Source organism: Typopeltis vanoorti, chromosome 5, assembly GCF_054136105.1.
Source record: "Typopeltis vanoorti isolate ZY-2024b chromosome 5, IOZ_Tvanoo_1.0, whole genome shotgun sequence".
NCBI classification, from domain to species: domain Eukaryota; kingdom Metazoa; phylum Arthropoda; class Arachnida; order Uropygi; family Thelyphonidae; genus Typopeltis; species Typopeltis vanoorti.
The window spans coordinates 30,308,822-30,327,818 of NC_143553.1; the positions used below are offsets into that span (position 1 = coordinate 30,308,822).

Consider the following 18,997-nt stretch of genomic DNA (forward strand, 5'->3'; position numbering starts at 1 on the left):
CGCTGAAATTATAATAATTTAAGAGAGAGAGAGAGAGAAAAGAGAGGATTGGCATTAGGTTGGAATCGGAGCATTCGGGAATCGCAGTGTGATAATAGCGAGTCGGCAAGTCACTCAAGCAGCTAATTAAAGTCTACTAGTCGAGAGGTGGTTAGCTAATAAGTTGTAGAATAACAATTATAGCTACGGAAGACAGCTGAGTGACTACTAAATAGACTAGCGATATTTGAGTTGAGATTTAATTTCAGGGCCGACCTGTCAAGGACACACAGAATCTTGAAATAAAGCACGGAGTTACTAGAATAGTAGAGGCTGTAAAATTGAAGTTTACCGTTAGCTGTGCTTAGAATTATAGTGCCTAAGGAATTAATCGAATGCCGGAGGAATGAACAGCTGTGCCTATAAAATCTCAAGTTAAGGAATTATTGTGTATTGCCTTATTTCATGAGTGATCAGTAGAACTTTATGCAACAACGTTTGTTTATGTGTATTGTGACCGCTGATTAATTCAGTTATTGCTTAGAAGAATTATTTTAATGAGTGCCGTTTAATGCTTAAGGTTTACAGTTGTAAAAAGTGTATATGTATAAGTAGATGAAGAAAGAAGATTATCGGTAAGATTATTCCAACCATTAATATTCCTTTGCAGAGAAGTGTGCGAGTTTCATCCTAGAATTTCCTTATACTAACAGTAACTATTGCGGAAATTAGCTAAAGTGTATATTTATAAGTGTTTGCTTGTGAAGAGGTATTGCTGCAATTTTTATTGTATTTGAAACTTAAGGAACTGTGAGAAAACTGTAATAGAGATAACAGATTTACCATTGTCTGAGTTTGTATGACAGTATTATCAGAAGGGCTGAAGTGTTTATAATAACTTATTTAGTATTTTGATCTTAAGTGTATGATTTGTGATTATAAAATTAAATATTTGTTTTTGTTAATCTAAAGTTGTGTTTTGCCTGAATCTCTTTTACTGCATCATTCATAAACTATTTGAACCAAAATGGGAGAGATAAATAAGTTAAATATACTCAGCCAGTATATACAATATCAACACCTAAAAGGAGAGATAGTTGTGAGTTGGTTTTTCTTCAGTTGTTGAACTAATTCAGATATAAAGTGGCGCAGTCTTTAAATATAAATTTTCTTTATATTTGAATTAGAAATCAACTTACAATTTATCAATTAGTTAAGAACATCATAATAGTAATCATGTCGGATCCAAGGTACAGATTAAGAAGAAGTGGGATCCAACACTATCTTCTGTGTTCAATAGATGACCTAGGCGTCTGTTCATACATGTTAAAAATGTGGCATAAGCCTTTAAAGGTCATTAAATTACATTGTAAGTAATACAGTATGATATCATAGTAGTAACAGTACTAATATATCATAGTGCTTCCCCCCCCCCATTTAATTTTTTGATGTGCTTTCCTACCAAAGACATTAACATGGATAATAGGGAACCCTTAATAATCATGAATATACCATAGTATTTCAGCAATTTATTTCTAAGATCCCATCTGTGGCCTATGTATTTGTGTATTTTCAATTATTGAAAAACTAATTTCATTAATGAAAACTTAGTTAACTAAGTATTATAGATGTTGATCAAATACTAAGACACTCCATTCAGCATATTCTTTTACCTTAATTTATAATTCACTATCAGCTAATATGTCGTTTGCTTAGCAACATCGAAAGTGCATCTTCATTCATATCCTCTATTTAAATATTCCTGAAGTGACATTGGCATCACTTCTCTCTCTTTTTCTCTCCAATTTTGCATTGCCAAAAAACAACTCGCTCATTGTCCCTCGTCAAACTCAATGAAACATGCTTATTAGTTGCCACCATCACTTTCTACTAGTGACATTTTATCTCTTGCTTGACACAAAGTGGAAACTCACTTGGGCCTAACTAGTCACTGTCCTTTCATATTGATTTTTCCTCAACGTGCTTTTTTATTCTGTATTCTGCATTCTTCAGTCACCTAGTTATTTGTTTCTCTCCTTTGTAAAAACGTCTTTTTTCACTCATTGCCTAATTTTGCTATTCAACAATTTCACTGGTACCTTATTTATTTGCCTGACATCTTTGTATACAGATGTACAATTTCCCTGTGTCAGCTGTATTTTTATCAGTTCCTCATGCCTTCTCAACCTTTTTGCAACTCATCATTCCAAAGTATTGACAGAGTTTTGGATAATCACAGACCATGTGCTTTTACACAGGTTTTTTTGACTGGGGACAGGGAAGTAATTATGTAAATGTATAATAAAAACTAAGCTTTCTGGAAATAGACCAGCCCACTGAAACAAATTCTCAGTTTTAGAAACTTGAAACATGAAATCATTATTATTATTATGATGATTTAGGCCTCCAAGGAGTCAAGACTCATCGTGAGAGGTCCTTCCTAGGAAACAAAAGTCTATCAAGCCTCATCGTGCAGGTCTCTCCTACATGAAACACAAAGTCTATCATACCACTCCTTAAACTCATTGACCATTTCTTGCTCTCACCACTCTATCAGGCAATGCATTCCACGGTTCACCAACCCTCCATGCAAAGAAACCACTCCTCACCCTCTTGCTCATAGTTTCCTTTCATAACTTCCAGGGATGGCCCCTTGTCATCACTCCTTCCTGCTGTTCAGCCAAGCGAAAGAACTCCCCAGTGTCAACCCTATAACTACCTTCAACAGTTTAAAAGTCTCAATCATATCACTCTTCTTCTTCTATCCACCAAACTCTGCAGTCCACATTCCTTCAGCCAATCCTCATACTAACATTGTACAGTTCTGAAACCATCTTTGTTATCCACCTTTGTACACTTTCCACAGTTAATTTATCCCTTTCAAATCCTGGGGACCAAATCTGAGAACAATAGTCAAAGTGTGGTCTGATCAGGGTCTTATACAATGGAATGATAACTGTTTTATCTCTGCAGGTCAGTGTCCTCATTATTGCAGCAATCCTCTGTGTTACCTTCACCACCTTTGCAATATGTCCCCTAAATTTCAGGTTTCTAGCAATCATCAACCCCAAATCTCTTGTCTCCCCTACTTCCTCCAGTATAACTCCTCCCATAGAGTATGCAGTGTCCCATCGATGTTTCCCAAACCTCAAGGCCTTACATTTTGTTGCATTAAATCGACATTCCCATTCATTTGCTCATCAGTCTAGCTTATTCAAATCTTCTTGCAGGACCTACCACATCTGCACTATTACTAATAACCCTTCCCAGCTTCACAAGATATACCTTTTCTCTGTTTGTATATATGAAATATATGACTTCTGCATTACTACAACCTTTGTATCTCTTCTGGGTCTGCCTCCCACGGATGACATTTATTAATGTTTGTCTTTAGGTTTGCCTGCTTCTTGGGAGTAGAAAGGTTCTACTTGGTGGCAGGTTTTTGCCTATCTCTGAGTGGTGTGACTGTTGAGCTTCCTGTTCTGCAGTGATTCAGGCCAGAAGTGATGAGTTTAATAGTGATAATTTTAAGTCACCCTGTGAGATCTTTGGAAGGATAACTTTAGTGGGTGCTGATGGTATTGAGGTGACAAAATCAGATGCAATAGTCGAGTTACTGAGTGATCACTTTTCAAAAGTCTATCACCCAAGATAAGATATCTCTGTACCTGTGGCAATAACTAATGTGAGAATTCAAATTAACAAATCAGAGGTATTTAATATATTGCAAAATTTAAATGCAAACGCTGCTGTGGGTTTAGATGGAATATCAGCTCAGGTGTTGCGTGAGTGTGCAAAGGAATTGTCAACCCCTCTTACTTGGATATTTAACTTAAGTTTGAACTCTGGTATGATCCCAAGGGAGGGGAAGTTAGGCAAAGTGGTTCCTTTGCATAAAGGTGGCTCTAAAACTGCAGTAGTAGTTAATTACAGACCAATCACCATCTCAGGAGTAGTGATAAAAGTATTGGAAAACTTGGTTAAAGACAAAATTCAAGAATGGGTGGATCAGGATATGATACTCTATAGAGGCCTGCATGATTTTGTTAAAGGTAGATCCTGCCTTAGCAATTAACTTTTTATAATAGAATGACATCTGAGTTGGACAAAGGAAATGGCTACACAGTTGTACTTCTGGATTTTGCTAAGGCTTTTGACAGGATACCCAATGGAACACTGTTACGCAAATTGGAGCAGATTGGAATGGATACTAAATTGGTGATATGGATAGGAGAAAGACTCAGGGAGAGATACCAGACTGTGTTGTAGGAGGAGCAGAGTCCAGGATGAGGCAGGTGACCAGTGGTGTGCCTCAGGGCTCTGTGCTTGTGCCATTGTTGTTTAATTTGTATATAAATGATATAGGAAATGGCTTACAGGGAGATATTCAGTTGTTTGCTGATGATACAAAGTTGGGTAGCGCAATAAAATATCAAGCTGATGTTGAAAGTTTGCAGGATGATTTAAATAAGCTGGTAGAATGGGCAAAAGGTAATGGATGTCAGTTCAATGTGGAAAAGTGTAAAGTTATGCATTTTGGGATTAAAAGATTACCAGCTGTGTACTACATTGATGGAAAAGTACCCCAAGAGATTGATGAGACTAGGGACTTAGGAATGTTGGAAGATAGGGAGATGACGTTCAGGGGACACATTGCTAAGGTATCCAAGGTTGCATTTTGGATTACTTGGCTATTGAGGAACACACTAACATCCAGAGATAAAGAGGTTATTATTCCCCTTTATAAAGCATTGATACTTCCACATTTGGATTACTGTGCTCAGGTCTGGTCACCTGGATTCCTTGGAGATGAGGAGGTTGCAGAAAGGGTTCAGAGGAGAGTGACTAAGTTGGTGAGTGATGTAAAAAATGCTCCCTACATTGATAGATTGAGAGCTTGTGGATTGCAGAGGTTGGTTAATAGGCAGAGAAGAGGGGATATGATAGAAACATTTAAATTACTAAAAGGTTTTTATAAGATTGATGCAGGGGAAATGTTTCAGCTGTGTGATAGTGATAGAAGAACAAGAGGTCATCCCTGGAAATTAACGAAAAGTGTGGTTAACAAGGGTGTGAGAATGAGGCTTTTTGCCTGGAGGGTGGTGAATGAGTGGAATGCATTGCCTGACTCAGTTGTGAGTTCTTTGTCTGTAAACGAATTCAAGAACAGATATGATAGATATTGTTTTGACGGTTTGGGTCTCCCGCGATGGGGCTACTGACTCGATGGAGATACCTGTAATAATAATAATCTTGTAGATCACTCAAAGTTTTTGGAGAGGTATCCCTGCACTAAAACATACCTCACTAAAGGTCAAAACCTTTACTAAGGTATGTTTTAGGTCTGAGTAGTGGTTCTTTTCATAATGCACAGCATTATACACATCTGAAAGGATGTGTGCTTTGCATTATGGGATACTAAGACAATTAATGTGAAGCGATTAGCTTCTGTATACAATTTAGTTTCAAAAATCCCAACTATAACAAAAAAAAATTTGTCAATTAAAATGAATGTTTGAAATTGTAATCTGAGTTAATTCTTATCAGGTTTGGTGTATGGTATCTTAATTACAGTGATCTCTCAGTTTCCTTCAAATGAATGAAACTTCAGTTAACCACCGAATGGTTTAGTGTATCAATTGATTTTACTAAGGCACCATGTAATTGAATTTTCAGTTATTTGACCTGCAAATTGCTCTCCTGCTGTGGTTGGAGTGAAAGATTGAAAAATACTTATTTTATTAATATAATTTACTTAGTGTTTTTTTTTTTTTTTGTTGTTGTTGTTGTTTTTATTCATAATAGCATTTATTTTGATAGGTTTATACCCAGTGGCTTGTCATCCCAATAACTTTGCTTCATGAAAACTTAATGTTACAAAAGGAAGCTTAATCATATTCACAAAATGTCTGTTAATTGCATCTAATTCACTGGCTGGTTTTGTTCTTTCTTGCAAGAGTCAAAACCTGAATTTTCAGGATGTGATCAGTTAACTCACCTTTATTGTAGAAAGGTTTTCCACTTGGTTATTAAATTAAAGTTGCCAAGAAATTATATTCTTGTTTAATCCCTCAACCAAGTGTGAGCAAACACAGTTTGTGCATGAAGTTTCTTCACGACTAGGCTACTTGCCAATGGCTTCACATTAATTATCTTAGTATCCCATTATGCAAAATACTAAGGCCCATTGATATTCAGTCTATATTATAATTCAAAAAAAATACATAGAATCCTCACTTAAATATAGTGCTTGCATTAAACTAAAAGATCACTATTAATTTGTTCTTATTCCCAAAAAGAATAATTATCAGTTGCTGCCGAGATACCAAGTTAATTTCTTTTGCAACTGTGAGTTTTGCCATGATGTTACTTAGTTCTGATGAATTGCAAAATATAAATTATTATTATTATTATTTCGTGCCTGCAAGGAGTCCGAAGACTCATCGAGGGAGGACATCTACACTACAACTCTGTCTCCACCACTACATTAAACCTCTACTACCATCATCATCTACATTAATGCCTTATACTACCCACTACCACAACTAGCATTTTTTGCCTGTAAACCGTGTGTGTTCTAAAGGGACGATTTTTCTGTAAATGTTTCTCTTTCTTATGGAAATCCTCCTCTTAATGAAAATATGGCAACATTTATGCAAATACTAACCATGAAAAAGTTGTAAACCTATTTGCATACATTGGGATTGTGGACTGATGGTTAGAAAATCCAGAAACCCTGCTACAGAGAACCAAACATGGAACTTAAACCACTTCAGGCCTTCAGCAGGATAATGGTCTCATGATTTGTGAGGAAAGACATCTACAGCACATCTACTAAGTTAGCTAAGGATTGCTAAACTCGTAGCATTTACTGTTTAATTTTTGAGATGTTCATAGTAAATGTAAATATTAAACTGCATATGAAAAGTTAATAATTTTTTACTAGAAGTATGAGAAGTGCAATGGCTTTAGATCAGGCTCTATACAAGAGTGTTTGATCTCAGCAGTGTATCTGGATTTTTTTGGTCTGCATTTTATTCTGTATAATAATAATAGTTTCTAGAAAACTAAAAGGGTACTATAGAACCACTACTTCCTTCTCTAAGCATTTTCTTTGGAATTATCAATCTAGTTATACCATATTGCTGTCTCTCATGAACTAAAATACAAGTTTTTAGTTATTTTACTTTATATAAATTGCTGTTAAACCTCAGATCTCATATTTGCACTTTTTTGTTTTCTTCAAAAGAAAATGAAATTTCATTACAATAAAATAACTGCAGCAGTGTTTAGGAATGAAGGTGATGTGAACATTTTTAAATTAGTGTAGGAATAAATAATACTATATAGCACTGAATTCTAAGAGCTGGCAGTAATGCAAATTGTTCAGAAGTCATTAAGTGAAAGTCGGTGAAATACAGTTTCAAAAACAAAAACCTTTTTTGCCCCAGTAAAAAATAATTCCAGTAACTGAATAATGTTGCAAAATATAATGTATTTGTAATTTCATTAGTTTCAAAGTAACCGTACAGTGAACAAGAGAAATTATTTACTTAAAATTTGGTTCTTGAATTGTTGAAAAGTGAAACTTAGTTTCAAAAATCCCAACTACTGAAAAAATTTTGTGATAATCATTTCTGAAATGTCCATACACAGTAATTCCTCAATTAACCAACCACTGTGGAATAGCAGTTTGCCAGTTGGATAACTGAAAGTACAAGTACATGAATTGTACCAGAAATTAGTTGACATATTAACCCATTCAAGGTTCATTCATTTAAGGTTGGATAATTGAGAGATCACTGCATTGCAATCCGTTTTATGCATGATGTGTTGCTTTTACCAATGACAAAATTTGATATATTGGGGCAAATAAGTCTCATTAAACTGTATGAGCAGTTTAATGTTAGTTTGCCTTAGTGAAAAAATGCTTTCAAAAATTGGCTACAATTAATAGAAATAGATACAAATGAAAGTTATAAAAAAAGTAACTAAGCAATGACTAGTTTCTTATAAAAGGTCAGAGTTCATTCAAGGATACAGTGGCTGCAACAAAAGGAATGTCTATATATAGCTAAGTGCCATATTCACATTTATAATATACACAATCAAGCATAAAACCATTGTTCGCTTGTGTATATTTTTCATTTGGTTCATTTAATGACTATTCATTCCTTTCAACAAAAATGTTTCTTTGGTCCATACTGGTTATATTGATGTTTCTTTAGTTGTGTCTATAGCAAGTTGAAAAAATTCTGCAAATGAACTCTTGTAAGCAATAATTAGTGATTATTTAATTATTTTTTGAACTTCGGTTTTTGTTGGTATCAATTAGGCTGTAATGATTCCCTCACCAACTCCAGTAAGGCAAATTCAGTATTATAATAACCTTTTTTAGTATCCAATCAAGAATACAGGCTTTTACTGTGTTGAAAATTTTCATCAGTCAGGAATCAAGATAATATGCAATTGTCATGTATAAATTTCATATCATATGTATTTTTAATCTTCAAATTTTAGTTGATATTATTTTGATATTATTTTTTGATTGATAAATATTGTTTGCAAAAGAAGCAGTAACATAAAATAAGCTTAACACTATATTTGCAACTGTTTCTTTTGTTAAGAGATGTTTGAAAATCATAAACATGCTGACAATTTATCAACTATCACCGAAAAATAATAGCGTTAGCTATTCTTTGTAGTGATATCATATACAGAAATAAAAAAAATCCTCATAAATCCACATTTATATGTGAATTATATATTACATATACCATCATTTCATTTTTAAAACTGGAATTTTAAATAATGCATAAAAATTAAAAAAAAAAAAAGACAAATTATTAACACAACAGGAACAGTTACATTCAGCACATCAACATTGAAACTCTTTTCAGTAATATTTAACCATTTGCAAAATTTAGATCTGCTGTTACTGTCAAAATTAATTTTGGTTGGCTGTTTGCCAAAATATAGGCTTATTTTTCTCTTACCAAGTTGGCAAAAAAAAAAAGCTTAATTTTAATGTTCAGTAATGTTCTTTCCAGAATTCATCTTTTCAGGAATTAGTAAAAGTATATATAACCTAGAAACAATTCCTTTTTAGGCTCTTCCATGGAATTTGGTTCTCAGAAATATAATGGCAACAAGAAATTCCCAAGAGGTAATTTAGCTATGTATTTGAATTTCTGCATGAGTCATGACATTTTTTTTTTATATATATACTTTATTTTTATACCTGCAACTTCACATTGTCACTGTTGTCCCTTACTCTTACTTTATTGTGAATTTTGTTTTATTTAGTCTTTGGTCTCATATGAAATTATCCTAAAATTATGAAGCTTTTTTAATGTTTCTCTACCTGCAATTTTATCTGTTAGTTTTTAATGGTTTAATTTTGATCATATTAATTAAACCTTTGGGTTGATTTTCTTAATAATTAGTGTACATTTATACTATTTTGGAGTTATTAAGAGTAAAAAGAAAATATCATAAAATTAAAATCAATTTCACAGTACTTTATGTGAATTTCACTCACGAAAGGTCATAAATGTATAGTACATTATATCTGACCTTGACTGAAGATTAGATAATTGAGAAATCCTGCTTAAGAGACCAAACTTGGAATTTTTTCAAGCTTCTAATAAGCAGAGTGGTAGTTTCAGTTTCACATTAGATGATGAAACTTGTCTATCACCTAAAGACTTTTACAAACAACATCCTTACCAGAGCCTTGGTTGGAGAGTTTTTTTTTTTTTTTACTAAATAACTTAAAGAAATTACAACGTCAACTAGGATATACATTAAAACAAATTTTAATATACTTCAATATTTCGGCAACGTCGCATTCCCATTTTCAAGAAACTTAAGAACAAGACATGTGCACGCAGACACAACAAACAGTAAGTGAGGAAGAAGTAGGAAGCAATTATTTCTCCTAAAGTCCTGATGTTGCCCCCTAGCGGCAATGTTGTCATTCTTGGGCAATTGGGCTGAAGGTCTTCTGATGTAGGTTTCCCAAATTTGAGGCAGTCTCGTGCAGTCAAATTTGTTGAGGTTTGGATTGTTTCTTAGGGCTGAAGCTGATTCTATGAAAAGCCTTTCATATTTGTATTTACTATGGTGTATTATCGTGGCTTTCTTCCATCATATTCTATGGCAGGTATCCAGTGCATGGTCAGCAAGACTAGAGTGGCTGTATTGGTGAAACCGTATGTACTCCTTGTCTTCTGAAATTCTGATATTTGCTGTCCTGCCTGTTTGGCCAAAGTAGAACAGCTTACAGCTGCAAGTAACCTGGTATACACCAGGTAGGTCTGGGGGGGGGGGGGTCTTTAGTAGGCAGATAAGGGATGCCAATTTTTTATATGGTCTGTAACAAGAAGTTAAGTCATGTTTCTTTAGGATTTTTGTAATTTTTTCCGAGTTGCCTTGGATATAGGGTATGGTGATGGATTTAGAGCAGTGGTTCCCAAAGTGGGTGGTACCGTCCCCTGGTGGGCGGTGGGATTACTTAAGGGGGTGCCAAGAGGCAAGCAGGGGGGGGGGCTGAAGGTGTGCTGCAAAATGCTGAAATGTTCAATAATTAATTGCTGGTGTTTGATTATTATTATTGTTGTTTCCAAGACATTTTTCGTTGTTTTCCATGTTGTTTTCCAAAACATTTTTTGAGTTTTTGTTGGCAATTTCTGAAGCGGTCCTTTTTTACCTTAATAGTACTGAGTGTGTTAGAATGTATTTTCTCATATTCGTATTTACTGAACAAAAATGTGAAGCTTTTAGCTATGTAAGTGTTGTGTCACAGCTTGGCAAATTATAGGTTCTGTTATATTGATTATTATTATTGTTGTTTCCAAGACATTTTTCGTTGTTTTCCATGTTGTTGTTTTCCAAAACGTTTTTTGAGTTTTTTGTTGGTAATTTCTGAAGCGGTCCTTTTTTACCTTAATAGTACTGAGTGTGTTAGAATGTATTTTCTCATATTCGTATTTACTGAACAAAAATGTGAAGCTTTTAGCTATGTAAGTGTTGTGTCACAGCTTGGCAAATTATAGGTTCTGTTATATTGATTATTATTATTGTTGTTTCCAAGACATTTTTCGTTGTTTTCCATGTTGTTGTTTTCCAAAACGTTTTTTGAGTTTTTTGTTGGTAATTTCTGAAGTGGTCCTTTTTTACCTTAATAGTACTGAATGTGTTATAATGTATTTTCCCATATTCGTATTTACTGAACAAAAATGTGAAGCTTTTAGCTATGTAAGTGTTGTGTCACAGCTTGGCAAATTATAGGTTCTGTTATATTGATTATTATTATTGTTGTTTCCAAGACATTTTTCGTTGTTTTCCATGTTGTTGTTTTCCAAAACGTTTTTTGAGTTTTTTGTTGGTAATTTCTGAAGCGGTCCTTTTTTACCTTAATAGTACTGAGTGTGTTAGAATGTATTTTCTCATATTCGTATTTACTGAACAAAAATGTGAAGCTTTTAGCTATGTAAGTGTTGTGTGTCACAGCTTGGCAAATTATAGGTTCTGTTATATTGATTATTATTATTGTTGTTTCCAAGACATTTTTCGTTGTTTTCCATGTTGTTGTTTTCCAAAACGTTTTTTGAGTTTTTTGTTGGTAATTTCTGAAGTGGTCCTTTTTTACCTTAATAGTACTGAATGTGTTATAATGTATTTTCCCATATTCGTATTTACTGAACAAAAATGTGAAGCTTTTAGCTATGTAAGTGTTGTGTCACAGCTTGGCAAATTATAGGTTCTGTTATATTGTGAGGATATAAAGATAAAGATTATTATTTACAAAAACTGCTTTCAAATATGTATGTATGCTTATTTCTGCATGTTCCAGAATAGAAATGGCAGATGCAGAGACGTCAAAGAAGAAATGTAGGCAGTATAGCATTGCATACCTAAAATATGGATGTATACCAGCACCAACAAACCAGCAGCTGCCAATGTGCCAATTTGTAAAAGGGTCTTCTCTAATGAGGCCATGAAGCTTTCCAGAATAATTGAACATTTCAAAAAGTACATCCTGACAAGGCAAGTAGATCAAGGATTTACTTTCATTGGAAGTTCCAGATTAGGTAATAAATCCATTTTCCGATACTGAGGTAGTGGGAGCCATGGAGTAAAAACTAATTGGGCTACAAAATGACTTTGAGCTGAAGCCAAAATTTAAGAAATCTTAAAATCTTATGAAGAGTTTTGGTTGCAGAAAGAGATTTCAAAGCTGAATAGAGAAACCACAAGAGTTTCATGCCGAATATAGAAACTGTAAAAGTTTCAGCGTATCCAAGCGTAAGCAAGCCTTTCATGACAGGGGCAACTCATAGTAAAGATGAAGTAAGCTCTGATCACTATCCTCATTATTTCCCATAATATAAAACACATCTCCTAGTGGACATGTATGATGTTATGTGTGTCCACTAGGAGATGTCTTTTACATTATTGGAAATACTAAGGATAGTGATCAGTATTACTCCACTGTTACTACGAGTTGCCCCTGTCATGAAAGGTCTGCTTATGCTTGGATCCACCAAAACTTTTATAGTTTCTATATTCAGCATGAAACTCTTGTAGTTTCACTGAAACTCTTGTGATTTCTATATTCGGCTTTGAAATAATGTTGGATGCAATATCAACTTAATTTGAAGAAGACTCCAGATAACTCAACGTGGAGATTTAAGACACCTGCTAAGTGATATTAAACCAGACTTAGGAAAACTGGTATCACTCCATGAAGCCCATCCATCACATTAAGGATTTTCAGAACATTCAAATCAATAGCTGCTATTGAATAGCCTTGTTATACAATGTTTTATTAGATTTTAATGAAAAGTTGTTATTAAAGTTAAATGTTCTTTTTTTGGATTTAAAATAAATTTAAATTATAAATTAATAATTTGTTTTTAAAATGTTATTACCGTTCCTTGTGGGTTGTGTGAATCGCTTTTCTGAATGTAGGGTAGGCTCAGGTAAGACGGGGGGCACTGACGATGATTTATGGATTTGAGGGGGCGGTGGCCAAAAAAGTTTGGCAACCTATGATTTAGAGTAATCCTTGTTGTCGGGGCGGGGAGGGTTGTGGTTTACTGGTTTCAGTATTTTTTTTGGATTTTTTTTTTGGGTGGGGGGGTAGCCATTGGCTGAGAAAGTGTTGAGAATGTGGTTTAGTTCTGTAGTTAGGGCATTGTCATTTGAACAGATAAGTTTAGTCCTGTTGGTTGTGTAGTGTCTTAATGACTCCATATTGTTGGGAGGAGGGATGGTGGGATTGTTGGTGAATGTATCTGCCTGTATGGGTGGGTTTTCTATAGACTGAGAAAACCAAGGTATACCATCAGGCTAGCAGGTGACTAGTGTGTCTGTCTGAGAAAGGAAGGCAGTGTTTTTTTCTTCTTCCAGGGCGAATTTGATTCTGGGGTGTTGGTTGTTTAAGTGTGTTAGGAAGGAGAGGAGTGCATCGGAGCCATGTGGCCAAATAGCGAACACATCATCAACATAGCGAAACCAAATGGTTGTTTTTTGTGGGGCAGAGTTTAAGGCTTCAAAAGTCTCCATATAAAAGTTGGCCAAGGGTGGGGAGAGTGGAGAACCCATGGCTGTCCCCTCTATTTGTTTGTAGAATTTTCTTTGCCAAACAAAATAGCCTGAGTTCATTGTGAACTGAAATAGGGCTGTGATATCGGGAGGAAATTTAGCTTGGATTAGCTCTAAGGATTCTTTGAGTGGGACATTTGTGAATAAGGAGGAGATATCAAAACTGACCATTATGTCAGTGTGTTTGAGTGTAAGGTTTTCTTTGCTGGCTTTGAAGTGGGCTGAGTTTTTTTATGTGTGAAGGTGTGTTGCCAGTATAGTGTGAGAGAGCTTTGGCCAAATGTTTAGCTAGTTTGTATGTGGGGGAGTCAATGCCATCCACTATAGGACGTAATGGCACATTTTCCTTATGTATGTTTGGGAGTCCATAAATATTGGGGGGGGGGGGGGGGCATGGAATTGAATGGTTTTAAATTTGTTAGTGATTTCCACAGGCCAAGAAGTGACCTTCTTAAGGAGCCTGTGGAGTTTTCTAATTTGCGAGTTGGTGGGATCGTACTCGATAGAGAGGTAAGTAGACCGATCTAACAATAGAGCTTTCAGCTTACCTGTGTAATCCTTTTGGTTAAGCAATACTGTGGTGTTCCCTTTATCAGCTTTGGTGATTATTATTTTCTAGTTTTTCTTTAATTCTAGTAGAGATTTAATTTCCTTACAGGGCATGTTGTCTTTTGGTGGTTTAGCTTTGGTCAGAACACAAGCCACATCCAGTCTAATATTGTTGCCGACGTGGTTTGGAAGGTGTCGTATTCCACGTTCAATTCGTATCGTAATATCTTCAGCAGGTATTCTTCTGGGCACAATGGCAAAGTTGTCTGGGTAGTGGCAGTGGAGAAAGAATTTAAAAAAGTGCAAGATCGACACATAAAAAAATTTGAAAATTTAAAAAAGAACTCGATCTCGAAACCACAACTTCCTACCGAAACGGTAGTCAGCCTTTCGTCGTTTAGTGTAAAACCTGAAGCACTCGATGCCCTCGCACGTGGCCACAACTTTGCCATTGTGCCCAGAAGAATGCCTGCTGAAGATTATGATACGAATTGAACGTGGAATACGAAACCTTCAAAACCACATCGCCAACGATATTAGACTGGATGTGGCTTGTGTTCTGACCAAAGCTAAACCATCAAAAGTCAACATGCCCAGTAAGGAAATTAAATCTCTACTAGAATTAAAGAAAAACAAGAAAATAATAATCACCAAAGCTGATAAAGGGAATGCCACAGTATTGCTTAACCAAAAGGATTACACAGGTAAGCTGAAAGCTCTATTGTTAGATCGGTCTACTTACCTCTCTATCGAGTACAATCCCACCAACTCGCAAATTAGAAAACTCCACAGGCTCCTTAAGAAGGTCACTTCTTGGCCTGTGGAAATCACTAACAAATTAAAACCATTTAATTCCATACCCCCCCCCCCCCCAGTATTTATGGACTCCCAAACATACATAAGGAAAATGTGCCATTACGTCCCATAGTGGATGGCATTGACTCCCCCTACATACAAACCTTCGCACTTAAAAAAAAACTCAGCCCACTTCAAAGCCAGCATAGAAACCTTACACTCAAACACACTGACATAACAGTCAGTTTTCATGTCTCCTCCTTATTCACAAATGTCCCATTCAAAGAATCCTTAGAGCTAATCCAAGCTAAATTTCCTCTTGATATCACAGTCCTATTTCAGTTCACAATGAACTCAGGCTATTTTGTTTGGCAAGGAAAATTCTACAAACAAATAGAGGGGACAGCCATGGGTTCTCCACTCTCCCCACCCTTGGCCAACTTTTATATGGAGACTTTTGAGGAGAAAGCCTTAAACTCTGCCCCATAAAAAAACAACCATTGGCTTCGCTATGTTGATGATGTGTTTGCTATTTGGCCACATGGATCCAATGCACTCCTCTCCTTCCTAACACACTTAAACAACCAACACCCCAGAATCAAATTCACCCTGGAAGAAGAAAAAAAACAACTGCCTTCCTTTCTTAGACACACTAGTCACCCGCCAGCCTGATGGTATACCTTGGTTTTCTCAGTCTATAGAAAACCCACCCATACAGGCAGATACATTCACCAACAATCCCACCACCCATCCTCGCAACAATATGGAGTCATTAAGACACTACACAACCAACAGGACTAAACTTATCTGTTCAAATGACAATGCCCTAACTACAGAACTAAACCACATTCTCAACACTTCTCAGCCAATGGCTACCCCCCCCCCCCAAAAAAAAAAAAAAAAAAAATTCAAAAAAATATTGAAACCAGTAAACCACAACTCCCCCCCTCACAACAAGCATTTCTCTAAATCCATCACCTTACCCTATATCCGAGGCACCTCGGAAAAAATTACAAAAATCCTAAAGAAACATGACTTAACTTCTTGTTACAGACCATATAAAAAATTGGCATCTCTTATCTGCTCTACTAAAGACCAACCTTCCCCCCTAGGTCCCTTGCAGCTGTCCTACTTTGGCCAGACAGGCAGGACAGCAAATATCAGAATTTCAGAACATGAGGACTACATCGGTTTCACCACTATAGCCACTCTGGTCTTGCTGACCTTGCTCTGGATACCCACCATAGAATACGGTGGAACAAAGCCACGATAATACACTGTAGTAAATACAAATATGAAAAGCTTTTCATGGAATCAGCTTCAGCCCCAAGAAACAATCCAAACCTCAACCAAATTTGGCTGCATGAGACTTCCTCAAATTTGGGAAACCTACATCAGAAGACCTTCAGCTCAATCGCCCAAGAATGCCAACATTGCCCGCTAGGGGGCACCATCAGGACTTTAGGAGAAATAATAGCTTCCTACTTCTTCCTCACTTACTGTTTGTTGTGTCTGCATGTACATGTCTTGTTCTTAAGTTTCTTGAAAATGGGAACGTGACGTTGCCGAAATATTGAAGTATATTAAAATTTGTTTTAATGTATATCCTAGTTGACGTTGTAATTTCCTTAGATTATTTAGCAAAAAATGCATAACCAACGTCTAAACCTTTCCACGAGGTTGAAGAGTTGGTTCACTATCAGCCCAGCCAACCTTGCCAACAAAGATGTATCTCATTGTAAATTTTGCGACAAAGAAAAATAAATCTGTGAACCAGAAAAATATTTTTGATTTGCCATATTAATGGTAAATTATTGAACTTGACACTTATTTGACATTTGTTTTTTTTTTAGGCATTATTATTGCTTAACCTGCCCCCCATAAAGAAAAGATTAATTTAAAAAATTTGCTTGTGCATACTTTCTTGTTACATGACTATATTTTATTCTGCTGTCATTCATTTGTTTATTACTTTCATTGTATAAATGTTAATTACAGTCAGAGTAATGCATATTCAAATATCAAATCCAGCGATAAAAAATGAATAAGGTTCATCTTATAAAATTTTCAGTTAAAATTATTCCTGAATTAAAGGTGGTGCATTTTTTGTTATGTGTTTGTGTTGTTACAAAACTATTTTTAACCTGAGAGAGAAATATGTTGCCTCCTTTCTACTTGCCTTTTTCTCCCTACTGCTTCCATTCTGCTGGCTGTATTGGTAAAACATTAATTTTGTAGGGAATTAAAATAATTCAACAAATTTCTACCAGGATTATATATACTTCATGCTTTGTTGATTTGGTATTATCTTTAATTGTGCTTGCATTTAAAACTTTCTACCTGTCTTATTGACACTCAAACTAATTGTAATTTTTTTGTAATTTGTGGATGAATAATACCATATTTTGAGGAATAAGTAGACTGCTGTATTAAAATTTTGGTATCTAGACCATTGTTGATTGTCATAGAACATATCCATCCCACCAGGTTGTGGAGAGGGTTCAGAGCAGAGTGACTAGGTTGGTGAGTGATGTTAAAAATGCTCCCTACATTGATAGATTGAGAGCTTGTGGATTTCAGAGGTTGGTTGATAGGCAGAGAAGAGCGGATATAATAGAAACATATAAATTACTAAAAGGTTTTTATAAGATTGATGCAGGGGAAATGTTTCAGCTAAGTGATAGTGATGGAAGAACAAGAGGTCATCCCTGAAAATTAAAGAAAAGTGTGGTTAACGAGGGTGTGAGAACGAGGTTTTTCACCTGGAGGGTGATGAATGAGTGGAATTCATTGACTGACTCAGTTGTGAGTTCTTCGTCTGTAAATGAATTGAAGAACAGATATGATAGATATTGTTTTGCTAGTTTAAGTCTCCTGCAATGAGTCTACTGACTCCATGGAGACACCTATAATATTAATATATTCTTGTTTTAACCCTTTATCCAAGCATATGCAAACCAAAGTTGGCATGTGAAGGATCTTCTCAACTAGTCTACTTATACGTGGAGGCTTCATGACTAGTTATGAAAATACTTCACATGCCGACTTTGGTTTGCAAATGATGGGTAAAGAATTAAGATAAGATTATAATTTTTTGTCATTTACAATATATTTATAACCTAGTGGTGAAACTTTCTGTAACTAGCTGATCTGGAATATTTTATAATATGATGTACCATTTTTTTACTTTCATACATGAAATATGCTCGGGTCTTTTTTATGCGGTAGATACAGTCCACAGAAAACCACATAAAAATCACACACAAAAGAGGCCTAAGTTACGTTTAAACACCAGGGATACATTCCATAATTTTCTAAAACTGCATAAAACTGAAGCAATGAATTAAAATTAACCTAAAATCGCATAAAAAGAGTTTATGAAAATTCAGGTAAATAAGAATGCCTAAGTTTGTTTTAAAGCTTTATTCATTTTTTTTTTTTTTTTGTTTAAGTTAAGGGATATTACATCCCATATCGTTTCTTAAGCGAATAAGAAACTCAAAGAGTTTCATGCCAAATATAATAGAAACTATATAAAGTTCAGCAATTCCAAGCATAAGCAAATACCTGGATACTGCAGCAACTGACCCTTAAGGTAGTGCAAGCTGAGGCAACTCGTGTCAAAGGTGGAGCAAGCTCCGATCACTATTCTTGATATTTACCCATAATGTGAACTTAGCTCCTAGGAGTTGTATTACTGTTCTATATTATGAGAGAAGGTCACTACCTAGACCGGTTTCAACCTTTATTGAGGTCTCATCAGTGAGTAGGTAGACCTAGTTAACATCATATATCCAATAATTTATTAGGACACCTCTCGGCAATACTCATAGAGGGGTTGTAATTTCTGTTCGCTACAAACTTGATATTAACTAGGTCTACCTACTCACTGATGAGACCTCAATAAAGGTTGAAACAACCGGTCTGGATAGTGACCTCTCTCATAATGTAGAACAGTAATACAGCTCCTAGGAGCTAAGTTCACATTATGGGTAAATATCAAGAATAGTGATCAGATCTTGCTCCACCATTGACATGAGTTGCCTCAGCTTGCACTACCTTA

General features: G+C 35.4%; 1 protein-coding gene across 1 annotated transcript in view; it reads left to right on the top strand.

Moving 5' to 3' along the window:
• The window catches only part of LOC150106282 (cytoplasmic polyadenylation element-binding protein 2-like), a 417,239-nt gene that overhangs the window by 122,197 nt on the left and 276,045 nt on the right, over positions 1-18,997 (top strand). Inside the window, exon 4 of the mRNA XM_090393070.1 lies at positions 9,089-9,145. Within this exon, the coding sequence (XP_090249196.1) occupies positions 9,089-9,145 (57 nt within the window). The remainder of the gene's footprint in view (positions 1-9,088; positions 9,146-18,997) is intronic.